Consider the following 12,645-nt stretch of genomic DNA (forward strand, 5'->3'; position numbering starts at 1 on the left):
AAATGCCTTGCCTAAGATTAGTGAGAACTCCCTTAGATTCTCTAATACCTTTGATGTTGGGACATTAGAGGTTTTCATGTGAAAAGGAAGAAAAAAATAGAAGAAAAGTCTTCAGTGAGAGGGGGGAGCCTTAAGTATAGAAATCTCAGCTGGCTCGTTTAATTGTGGTTGTCCCCTTAGCTCAGCTGAACTGATGATTTCTTACCTTGGTATCCATTAAGCACTATTACCCATTCCTACATTCAAGGCACTTTAGAAGGTATCCTCACACACACTTCTCCCCTTTCAGATGAAGGGACATGGGCAGGGTACTCCACCCATTTCAGAAAACCTATTAGCCTGGTGTTCTTCCTATTGCTTATGCCTACCTTTCCTTGTTCCAGCAGTCAGCTGTTTAAGTTGGGTTGTTCAACCAGGAATTTGAACTTCCCTTTAAAAACCAAAGTCCTTTCGCTTTCTTTTCTTGTTTTTTAAATAAACTTTAAGAATGTATATTCATTTTTAAAGTTAAAAATCTGCTGAAAATTTGAACTAATTTTTTAACTACATGAACAAGAAGTTATATATTAAGACAGATACTCTTTGGCACTGGCGAAATGTTAAACAAAACAGTCAGAGAATTAAATAGTTCCGTGCTAATGCAAATGCACTCACAGGATATGGGAAGAATATCTTAAAGAAACTGGGCCTGTTGGTGTACCTAAAGGATAAAATACCTGATTTCTTCTAATTGGAGGAAGGTCAAAATGTTTTTAGGAGGAGGATAAGGAATTTATTTAGCATTTTTGCTTTGTACATGTGCGAAATTAAATGCCTTAATTTTGACAAAATACCTGCTTTATTGAAATAATCGCCTTCTCTCCTTTACTATTAGTGCCTCACTCTTAGACTTTGCTGTTCACAGTCAGTCTTCCCTGTGACATCTCATGAGGTTTAGAGTGTAACCCCGCTCTAGGTTTTTGTGTTCTATTGTGTACCAAACTAAATCTGCTTATTCAAGAAAGGAGGCAAAAATCTCTTTTGTGTTGGACCAAGTACAAAGTGTCTGTCTTCTCTTTCTGTTTATATTTCAGTTAGGGACTCACTCTTGCTGGGTATCACTGAAACCTCTCCACTGGAGTGGTTCATTAATAACATTAAAACAGTACTGAATTCTCAGAGTTGGCAAAAGGAAGATTTCTTTGCAGCCCCACATATTTTAAACATTTTTCTTCTCAGACTCAATTATATCTTATTCTGTGCATAGGTCAACACTTTTTTAAATTTGTTCCCCTTCAGCTATCCTGCTACTCTTTTCCTGGAATCCTTCCCTCATGTTTCCAAGAAATTTCCTCTGAGCATTATAAATTTGGTCTAGAGACATAGAAGATGTTGATTTTATGTAAATCTTAATGATGAGAACAAATTACTTTTTTTTTTTCTTTTAAAGATGACCGGTAAGGGGATCTTAACCCTTGACTTGGTGTTGTCAGCACCACACTCTCCCAAGTGAGCCATGGGCCGCCCCTCAGATTACTTTTTTGACTTATATATACATAAAATGCTGTAAAACCACTTGTAGATTGTAACACATGATCAAATATATGGTCATGATAAGAAAAATAATTAAATCCTAGTGGCATAATATGACTCTTCTCATTTTGGTTAAGTTAGATACTTTAGGTATGAAATATTAAAATGTATTATTCAGCAGAAGAGTAGTATCTAAGAGTAATATTTTATCAGTTCATGTCTAATTGGATTTCCTTCTGATTTGTGTAAATGTTTTTAAGTAGTCATTTTTCCCTAGTTCTGTATTTTCCCATTAACAGAAAAATTCACTTCCATTTCAAATTATCTAAATTTTGCAACTTTTGGTGAAGAAACTTAGCCTGATATATAGTGATATGATATTAGGCAGTACTGTTCTTTTTCATTTCCTCATTATTGTACTTCTGATGCATATCTAAAATCAGGTGATATTTTCTCTGTATTTTACTCAAACTACTTTATCTTCCATCTACCTCTTTTCCTTTCTTTCCTTTTGCATTTGTTCAGTATTGAAATTTACTTTGTTCACAGTCATTTCAATGAAAAATAAATTTGAATTCAGGGACCTTGGGTTCAGTGACAATAACAAACACATGAAACTGGGTTCGTGTACATCCTAATGGAATCATTTTAAATGATTAAACACATTTTATGTATTTCCACCATGATTCTTTTAGTTAAAATGGTACATATAGCAGGAGAATTAGAGCATTGAGATTTAAAAAAGAAAGTTGCATTTCTAAAAGACGAAGGTGCTTTCTGGGGTTTTGGTTTTGGTTTTCCTTTGCAATGTTGAAAATAAAGAGAAAAAGTCAAGTCGAGATTATTGGTACTGGGGGGGATAATGTAAATTTGCATTAATGATTCACATAAAGCTATTAAACTTGCTCATGATTTTCTAATCACTTCTGAAAGGTTTCTTTAAATAAAACAGAACAAGTTGCTTCCTTTTGAAATTATAGGAATGGTTACTAAATTTCACTTTCCATCTTCTAGCATAAAAGTGATTGAATATGTTAAACAGGAAAACAGATGGTAGGTAAATAAAACCTACTTAGAAGATAAGAAATACAAATGACGTTGATAAACAGATCTTCAGTGTAGTTTTGTTCATACAGATCTCTCTGGCTGGCTTGTAGTAATCGTTCTCCCCAAAATATTCTAAATGATAAATCTTAACACCCAGAGCATCTGTCTATAATTTTGTTTATGGCATTGTAGCACTAGCCAGAGTAAAATGACTCTACCAATATCTCAACTGTTATATACAGGAGAGAGTATTTTTTACTCTCTTGCCACCAATATCCATTGACTTTTACATGTTCTGTTACTTATAACATGCAGTATGACGTGTAGTAACATACTAATGTGATTTATTAGTGAAGATTAGAGATGTTTCCAGAGTCTTGTAATTTGGGGCAAATGTTTGGGTCCCATTGCTTATGCTGCACGTATCTGGGCAATAACATAAGGAGGTGGATGGGAAAAGTTGACAACTAGTAACTTCAGGTATTTATAGCCAATTTTTTTTCACTTTCATTTCCCTCCTCTCCCAACCCTAACCACAACTATGATAACACCACCACAAATTCAGGAACTGTGAATGAAATTCCCTCCTTCCACACATATCCCTCTCAGGCTGCCCTTTTTGGGGTGGGTAGGTCTTTAAGAAGAAAATGTGGAATATAACTTTGTCAAGCTCTTATTCTTATCTAATTATTGATTTTGTTATAAAACTACTCTAGGATGCTTCATTCTTCAATATTGCCCTTTTAAAATAACCTCCATCCTCTTCCAGGTTACGTAGGTGTTTTTTCTTCTTTTTTTTAAATCTTACAGATTGTAGAAGGCATGAAACAAAAAAAGTGGAGTATTGAAAATATTTCCTTTGGTTCTGGTGGAGCTTTGCTACAGAAGTTAACAAGAGATCTCTTGAATTGTTCCTTCAAGTGTAGTTATGTTGTAACCAATGGCCTTGGGGTATGTCCTTCAACTTCTACTCCTGTGTTAGTACCTTCTTTATGTATCTAGGTAGAGTGTGATTATTGAGTGCAATAGCCAAAGGATAATACAGTCCAGGACTATTAATATGTTGTCAGGTTCTACTGACCTCAACTCAGAAACAAGGAAAGAAAGGAGATATTAGGTAATAACATGACTAAGGAGAAAAAAGAGACTTGTGAAAAGGAGGAACAATAATAGGAAAGATTTTTTAAAAGAGATAATGCAGGTTTAGTCATTTCCCACCTGCTTCAGTGTATTCCTTTGGATCAAAAAGTTGAGTGGGATTGTCAGTTAATCTAACCATCGTATATGAGTATTAAAAATAAGCAAGTATGAGAGCCGGCCTGTGGCCCACTCGGGAGAGTGCAGTGCTGATAATACCAAGGCCATGGGTTTGGATCCCTATATAGGGATGACCGGTTAGCTCACTTGGGAGAGCGTGGTGCTGACAACACCAAGTCAAGGGTTAAGATCCCCTTACCGGTCATCTTTTAAAAAAAAAAAAAAAAAAGCAAGTATGTAATCACTGTCAAAACAGTGTTTTTGAAAGGTGGAGTATGAGGTTCACATTGTGATACCAGAATCATGTTCCAGTAGCCATTGAACAGCTAGGCAGCTGAACAATCCCCCTAGCTTTTCCATAGCCCCTTGAGAACTGGGGATTCTGTGGAGCAAAGAGCAAGGGTGGGGGGATGCTAAGAACTCCTAATAACACCTGAGTTGGTTCCCTGCTTTAGTCTCTTAGGTCTTTTTCTGGAGAGTTCTGAGATAGACTCATTTGTTGCTTTTTATTCCACTGCCATTCCTAGTTGCTTCTGTTACATTTTGCCTCCTGTCTTTCTGATCCTGAAACAAAAATTCTGTTCTCTTAAAATTCGCTCAATTTTTTTGCTTCTGATAATAACAAAGTGACAATAAAAAGTAACAAAAGGGAAAGTTTTAAGAAAAAGCCTCTACCTTAGTAATATTTTAGTTCTCACTCCAAAGAACTAGATATACTCATATTCCCTTGTTGCTTTTTATTTTTACTTTGTTATTGTCAGAAGCAGAAGACGAGAGAACTTGAAGAGAGCAAATTTTTTCTTTTTTTGGCATAGTTGGTTTTTTTTCAGAATCATGTGTATGCTATAATTAATATTAGCTTAATATGTATAATTAATATAACTTACTAATATGTATTATAGCATGTGTATGCGATAATTAAGCTAATATTAATTATAGCATACGCGTGCTATCAAGGCAATTGATAACATAAAAGGAGATACTTTGAGGATTACATGTTAGAATCCTCAAAGACTTTCTACAAATGGTCTATTAGGTATTTTTCAGTGGTAAGATAGGATATCCAAGATTTGGGTTCTGTTCATACCTTTTTTCATAACAGAAGACTGTCCTTCAGAACAGGCAAAAGAACTATGTTTCTAAAAGCCAGGTGTGGATTGTTTTAGTTATACCTATAAAGCACTTAAAACTTATGTATAAATTATGTATATACTTTTTTAAAAGTGAGAAATCTGTGGACATTTCTGATGATTGGTCTTCTATTTCTCTGATTTTCTTAATTTGGATTTCAGATTAATGTCTTCAAGGACCCAGTTGCTGATCCCAACAAAAGGTCCAAAAAGGGCCGATTATCTTTACATAGGACACCGGCAGGGAATTTTGTTACACTTGAGGAAGGAAAAGGAGACCTTGAGGAATATGGTCATGTATGTATCTGTGCTGATTGATTTTTATTTTTTTAATTTTTTTTTTAACTTTGGGTTGGGCAGGGCCTGGCCAATACAGGGATCCAAACCCTTAACCTTGGTGTAATCAACACCGTGCTCTAACCAACTGAGCTAAACAGCCAGCCCAGATTTTATTTTTAGCAGTAGTAGATTGGTGCTCTGAATTAATAAGAAAGGATGTTTTTATGTTGTATCTTATTTTTGTGGAGGACAAAGTAGTTTTATTGTAAAATGTACAGTTGCTGACTTGGCTTACCAGAATAAGTTGAAAAAATGAGAAATTGCTAAATCGTAAATATGAGGACTTGCGTATACATTGGGTGAAATATTTTATAACATTCAAAAAAATTAAGGTTTTTTTCAAATAGTGGCCAGCATGTTAGTGATTGATGACCTTCAACAGCTTGTTTGTATTTGATCTTAATCATGCCATCAATTAACAGTGAATCATTTGAAGTGGCTCAGTTAAGAATACTGAAAAGGATGCTATTTTTACAAATACTTCTCATAGCTACTTGTGATACAGTAAAACTTCGGTAATTTTAATATTTAAAGAAAGGGCTATCCAAATTCTAAAATGTCGAAGATAATTGTTTTTTTTAAACTTAATAGTATCCAGTTCAGATGGTTTTCTTTAGTCTCATCTGATTCTCATAACAATGCTATAGGCTTTAAGAAAGGCAGATTATGTTATCTTAGTAATGTAAGATGTGATAACAAGGTGACTTGATTCAGATTACATAACCAATAAATGGTGAAAGCTTGACTTAACCAAATTTTCTGATTCAAGTCAACTAAACTGGAAAAATTTATAATATGCTAAAGTAGTCCATGTAACGGCCATTTGCATACGAAGTACATTTATATTTGTGAACTCACGTTATAAAATTTCTGGCTTTTAAGCCACTGGATTTAAAAAAAATCATTTTTAGAGGAAAACATCATGAATATTCACATTATCAGAAAAGTTTACACTAAATATTAAACACACTAATTTATTCCTTTTACTTTGATTATGTCAAATTAACATGCTACTTTGATTTTTGTTAAGATTTTGAGCCAAAATTAATTAAATAACTTTTTTTGTTACCTTTAATGAAAAACATATAAATTGGTAAATCAAACTTTCAGAATTAAATCCTTTTGTATAGCTGTTAGGCAGTTCTTTGAATAGGCTTTACTTAACACTTGCAGCTACCAAGATTTTGCTGAATTAGTTTATCTCAGATGAACTAAAGTCACTTGAGACTAAGAGTAAAAGTGTAAGTGTAACTTTAAAAAGACATTGATTTTAACATTGATTTAAAGAGTATGTGAATGATACAATAGAACATTTGAGGTAGTAATCAATTTATAATCATCGAGGCATTTTGACTTAAGAATAGGAACTAGCATTCCCTGAGAGATTATATTTAAATTTATGAGAGAAAATGCCACAGCTAGTGTGACAATGACAAAAATATTAGGTAATGACATATGCACCTCATGATGGAAAGTTACTACTATTATGGATTTTCCAGAGAAACTAGAGGCAGATAACTTCTCAGTGAGACAGGAGTGGCTCAACCAGACCCAAAGGGAATTTAGTCCTAAATCTCTTTATTTTTGTTACTCTTGTATCAAAAGGGTTACATTTAGCAGTGATTTCTGGAGTATACAGAGTCTTTACTCAGTCACTATGCGTTAGTCAAGAATTCAGTACCTGTTTTTGTTTGTTTTTGGTCTTTTGTGGTTTTTCTAGGCCAAAATTTAGTGACTAGCAAATTTATTAAACTTCTTGGTTGATAACATTTTATCAGCGTTGAGACTTTTGGCCAGGAACAAGGGAAGTTTGGCAAGCTTTCCTTGCTACACTGTCTCTAGTGATTGTCAGTGACAGTCAAAGTTCTCCTGGGCAACCAAGCATCTTCCACCTGAGAAAACAATGATCTGTCACTAGGTTTTTTGTTTTTCCTTTTAAGAAAACTGGTTTAAGAATGTAATATGTAGATTATTCCTTTTCATAAAAGTTAAATATTTCTACATAGGAGGCAACTCAGTGATTTGCCTTTTTTGATAGTACTTGCTCTCTGCCTGCACCGCCAGCATTCTTTGTGTATCAGATCATTTCACCATTTGCATGCCATCAACACGTCTCTGTATTTAACTGGTTAGCTAGTCTAATTCATCAAAGCATGATTCAAGTGTTTTGCTTGATCGTCTCATATATAATCATTAAATTTACATTTATGCAGGATCTTCTCCATACTGTTTTCAAGAATGGGAAGGTGACAAAAAGCTATTCATTTGATGAAGTAAGAAAAAATGCACAGCTGAATATCGAACTGGAAGCAGCACCTCATTAGGCTTTGTTTTATGACTGGGTGTATATGTGCGTCTGTGTGTATGTGTATGCGTGCATGCATGCACGTATATGCCTGTATGTGAGTATGTAATACGTAATGTTTATTGTACAGATGTGTGGAGTTTCTTTGTGTTTTATGATACATTATAGCCAAATTATTTGTTGGTTTATGGACATACTGCCCTTTCATTTTTTCTTTTTTTCCAGTGTTTAGGTGATCTCAAATTAGGAAATACACTTAACATGAAAAGAGTAATGCTAAAGTAAGCTTTTTAGGGCCCTTTGCCAATAGATAGTAATTCAATCTGGTATTGATCTTTTCACAAATAACAGAACTGAGAAACTTTTATATATAACTGAAGATCACATAAAACAGATTTGCATAAAATTATCATGATTGCTTTATGTTTATATTTAACTTGTATTTTTGTACAAACAAGATTGTGTAAGATATATTTAAAGTTTCAGTGATTTAACAGTCTTTCCAACTTTTCATGATTTTTATGAGCACAGACTTTCAAGAAAATACTTGAAAATTAATTACATTGCCTTTTGTCCATTAATCAGCAAATAAAACATGGCCTTAACAAAGTTGTTTGTGTTATTGTACAATTTGAAACTTATGTCAGGACATGTCCTATAGAATTACTAACCTCACTGCCCCTTGTAGAATATGTATTAATCATTCTACATTAAAGAAAATAATGGTTCTTACTGGAATGTCTAGCCACTGTACAGTTATTAGATACCTTGGTCATTGTATTGTACCAGTGAAATGCCAAATTTGAAAGGCCTGTATTGCAATTTTATATGTCAGATATTGCCTGTGGCTCTAATATGCACCTCAAGATTTTAAGGAGATAATGTTTTTAGAGAGAATTTCTGCTTCCACTATAGAATATATACATAAATGTAAAATATTGACAGAAGTGGAAGTAGTGTATTTTGAAGTAATTACACTTCTGAATTTATTTTTCATATTCTGTAGTTGGTATGACTTAAATGAATTACTGGAGTGGGTAGTGAGTGTACTTATTTTAATGTTTTGATTCTGTTATATTTTTCATTATGTTTTTTAAAAATTAAATTGAATACTAAATTGTATGGGCATCATTTATTAATTTTAAACTGAATCCCTCAATTAATAATACTCAAGCAGTTTCTTAAATCAAGATAAATTATCCCCAGTGAAAAACATGATGACATGTGCTTCAATAGAAGAATCTTAACTAAAAGCAAAAAGTTGGCTGAATTCAAAGTGACATCAGAATGTTCTGGAGTGATTAGCTGCTAGGTTTTGAGTCAGTCATCACATCTAACTGTAGACCAGTCTCTTTAAAATGATTTTTTAATATATTAGGTCTGTTCTCCTAAGGAGGGGGTTGGCCAACTATGGTCCACAGAACAAATTTGGACTGCTTTTTTTTTTTGTAAATACATATTGTCTATGCTGCTTTCCCACTACAATAGCAGAAATTGAGTAGTTGCAGTATAGACCAAATGGTCCACAAAGTCTGAAATGTTTATTATCTGGCCCTTTACACAAAATTGCACAAAGTTTCCTGACCCCTGTTCTAAGAAAAGAAGTGTGCCTTGCATTTTAAGAGAAATGGTTTCCAGGTAAGGGAGGAGGCTAAACAATTGATACAGAGTTTATCTATTTTCTCCTTTCTTTGCTCATTTAAGACTCTGATACTGGAAAACATTTAGAAAAGCTTTAACAACATGACATTAAATGTGAGATTTTAAATATTAAAAAGCCATAAATCATCTGTCTTGAACAGTTACATGAAAAAGTGTTTTATCACTAGAATAATCTAATTAGAGGTGTGTTATCTTTATTAAATGTTTTTATAAGTGGTGTTAGAACGTAGGTTTTTCAGATGACTCTAAACTCTTATTTAGTGAGAACTTTTAGTAAGAATCTTCATCCTATAATCCATGGTAGGAAATAATTTTAAGCTGATTCTTTTTAAACGTATTTAAGTAAAGATTAGTAGTATTAAAAAGAGCACACCTTTCTTCACTAAATAATATGCTAAGGGTCTTATAGAGAATTAAATATATATATATACTTATTACCAGTAACAACTTTGATAACCACCCATAATTTTGTATTTGTTTAAACATTGGAATTGTACTATAGACAGTATTCTTTATGTTCTGTGAATTTCAGTTGCTTCAGAATATCTGGAGTTTTATCTTGAATCTTTCAGTGAATGCTAAAAGCTGTACATATGTACATGATCATCAATTAGGAGGTGGAATGATTAGTTCTATTACCTCTTAGCCACTTGGAACTGATTAATTCTGAATTTCTGTCACTAAGCACTTAACTATTTCGTCATCCCCATTCTGAGCACCAAATGGTTAATGTGAATATCAAATAGAACTCTGCTGTATGTCACCCTTAAATCAGCCTAACTCTTCCAGACAAAAGCAAATGGCATATATGGGTTTAAGTCATTAGATTTGCAGTTGACATTAATTAATCCCCCTCAATTTATAATATCGTCAAACATTTATATTTTAAATAGGAGGTAGGACTTCTGTGTTAAGACTCTTAATTTATTTGTACCCTATACTTAAAATGTTTTTTATGAATATTCTTTATTTTCTTTTTTGAAATAAATTGTTATGAAGAAATTTTTATAATGAAATCCATCTTGGAAAGTTAAAAAGAGAAAAATGGCAAGGTATTTATTGTTTTGTTTGCCATAATTTAGAACTCATACTTAAATAAGTATTTTGTAGTTTTACATTCCTTTTTAACCCATTCAGTGGAGAATGTCAGCTTTTCTCCCAAGTTGTATGTTAAGTCAATTCTAATATGTATTCAACATCAAATATAAACATGTAATAAACATGGAAATAAAGTTTAGCTCTATTAGTGAAATGTTAAATTTGACTGTGTGCTTCAAGTAATGCCATTTCCAAACCTACCTTTTTAAGGTATTCCTCCCGTTCAAAAAATTAGAGGATGAGAGAGGGGGAACTGTCAAGGATAACTTTAATTTTCTGCCTTATGCTACTATATTGGTGTCAGGGCCTCTTATTAAATGAACACAGGAATGATACCAAATTTGAGGGGAAAGAGTACAATTTCTATGTTAAGATTTAAGATGCCTTTGAGACATTTAAATGTAAATATTAAGTAGGTAATTGGCAATACAGGTTCGGGGACAGAAGGGTCTCAAGATATGACTTTGATGTATAGGTGGTCATTGGAAACATAATAAAGGTAGCGTATAGCGCAGGAATTGGCAAATCCCAGGTCGTAGGCCAAATCCAGCCCGCTGTCCGTTTTTGTAAATTTATTGGAACACAGCCATACCCATTGATTTAGTTATTGTCTTTGTCTGCTTTCATGCTACAGTGGCATAACTGAATGGTTGTAACAGAATATATGTCTGTAAAGCCTAAAATAATTTACTGCCTGGCCTTTTACAGAAAATGTTTGCCAATCTCTACTATAGAGTATAAAGAAAAGAGGACGTATGGCGAAAGCATGAGTAACTCTTGAAGGTTAAGTGGCAGAGCATGAGCAGGCCAAGGAGACTGGCAAGCAGTAAGTAGCTAAAGAGATGAAAGGGAAACTAGGAGGAGTCAAGTCACAAAAGCCAAAGGAAGTTTTCCAGCTCAAGTGTTGAATGCTGCTGAGAGATCAGAGTGAAGCATTTAAAACAGCTACTGGATTTAGCCACCTGAAAACAATTGGTGCCTTAGAGAAATTCCCTTCCAAGTAGTAGAGGAGTCAGGTGTCAGAAGATACCTTATACAGCCCTTTGAATTTGGGATATGAAAAGGAGGAGAAAATGAGGCTATAGCGTGTCTTCCTTTCTCCCTCTAGCTACTGCTTTATCTCTGAAAAGGGTCCAGGAAAGAAAGGGAGGAGTTGAAAATAAGTGAACAAAAAGGAATCGATGATTTGGAGTTCCAGAAAAGGTGGAGAAAGAGAAGGATCCAAAGCACTGGTGGGGGGTTGGCCTTAAGTGGGAGAGGGTGTGTTTATTCTAGGAGAAAGAAGAGGAAGGTGCAGGTGCATGCTTTGGTTTTCTCTGTGAAGTAGCAGGCCAGATCCCACTTGAAAGTGGTGACATTGACATGTTCATCCCAGAGAAAAGTCTCATTCTTTGGTTGGCAACAGAATTCAATTAAAAACAGTTATTCTGACCACATGATGTGGGAAGGTTAAGAAGAAAACCCAGGAATCTTCTGCGCAAACCAGCAACATCAAACTTTTGAAAACGTTTTCTCTATATTGATATAACTAGAAGATTCTGTTTTCAGAAATGTAAACAGACTAGGTAATTCTGACCACCCTCCCACTAAAAACAAAACAAAACAAAAAAAAGGGATGGTTATATATTTTTTTAAGTTTAAAACTATTGAACTAACAGGACAGTAAGAAACTACCAGGTCAAAATCCAGGTGAAGATAGGACCCCAAGAAATAACAAAGCACTAAAGGTACTTTTGTCCTGGGCTGTTTACCAAACCTGTGTGCTATGAGCTTCAGTTTTTAGGCCCTGACAGGACATGATGAACAGAAATAAAGATCCTCCTGTCATAAAGCAGGCTCCAAGGTCTATACTTCAGGTTAAGGAGGAACCAGTACTAAGTTCCCCTCTATATCCGTGGGAAACTATAAGAAAATTTGCTTTATCTCTGGGCAGATCAAGTTAAGAAAAATCTAAGAAGCCATCATTATAAACTGGCCCTTGCAGTCCAAATACACATCCTCTCCATGTTACAGAAACTTCAAACTATAAACTTAGATTAAACTGGACTGGCATAGTTCCCTAAATGCTTGGCAGAATTAAATACATTCTTCCTGAAAGGATAATTTAATCCTAAACCTGAAAGAATCACCCAAATAATTTTCTAAGGAAAATGAGCAGCTCACAAAAAAACTAATCACACAGGAAACTAGACACCGTGAAGGAGAACAGCAGAAAAATGATTCACAAAGGATTAGATACTGAAATTTGAGACATTATAAAATAATTGTGCCTAATATACTTTTTAAAAATAAATG

General features: G+C 34.0%; 1 protein-coding gene across 2 annotated transcripts in view; it reads left to right on the top strand.

Moving 5' to 3' along the window:
- Positions 1 to 10,504, top strand: part of NAMPT (nicotinamide phosphoribosyltransferase) — a 35,314-nt gene extending 24,810 nt beyond the window's left edge. Inside the window, exons 9-11 of one of the 2 annotated variants that reach the window (XM_063100127.1) lie at positions 3,370 to 3,510; positions 5,109 to 5,243; positions 7,499 to 10,504. In XM_063100127.1, coding sequence (XP_062956197.1) covers positions 3,370 to 3,510; positions 5,109 to 5,243; positions 7,499 to 7,609 — 387 coding nt within the window. In that variant the 3' untranslated portion in view covers positions 7,610 to 10,504. The remainder of the gene's footprint in view (positions 1 to 3,369; positions 3,511 to 5,108; positions 5,244 to 7,498) is intronic. The other variant, XM_063100128.1, reaches the window with a different exon arrangement.
- The last annotated feature ends 2,141 nt before the right edge of the window (positions 10,505 to 12,645 follow it).

Source organism: Cynocephalus volans, chromosome 6 (assembly GCF_027409185.1).
Source record: "Cynocephalus volans isolate mCynVol1 chromosome 6, mCynVol1.pri, whole genome shotgun sequence".
Taxonomy (NCBI): domain Eukaryota; kingdom Metazoa; phylum Chordata; class Mammalia; order Dermoptera; family Cynocephalidae; genus Cynocephalus; species Cynocephalus volans.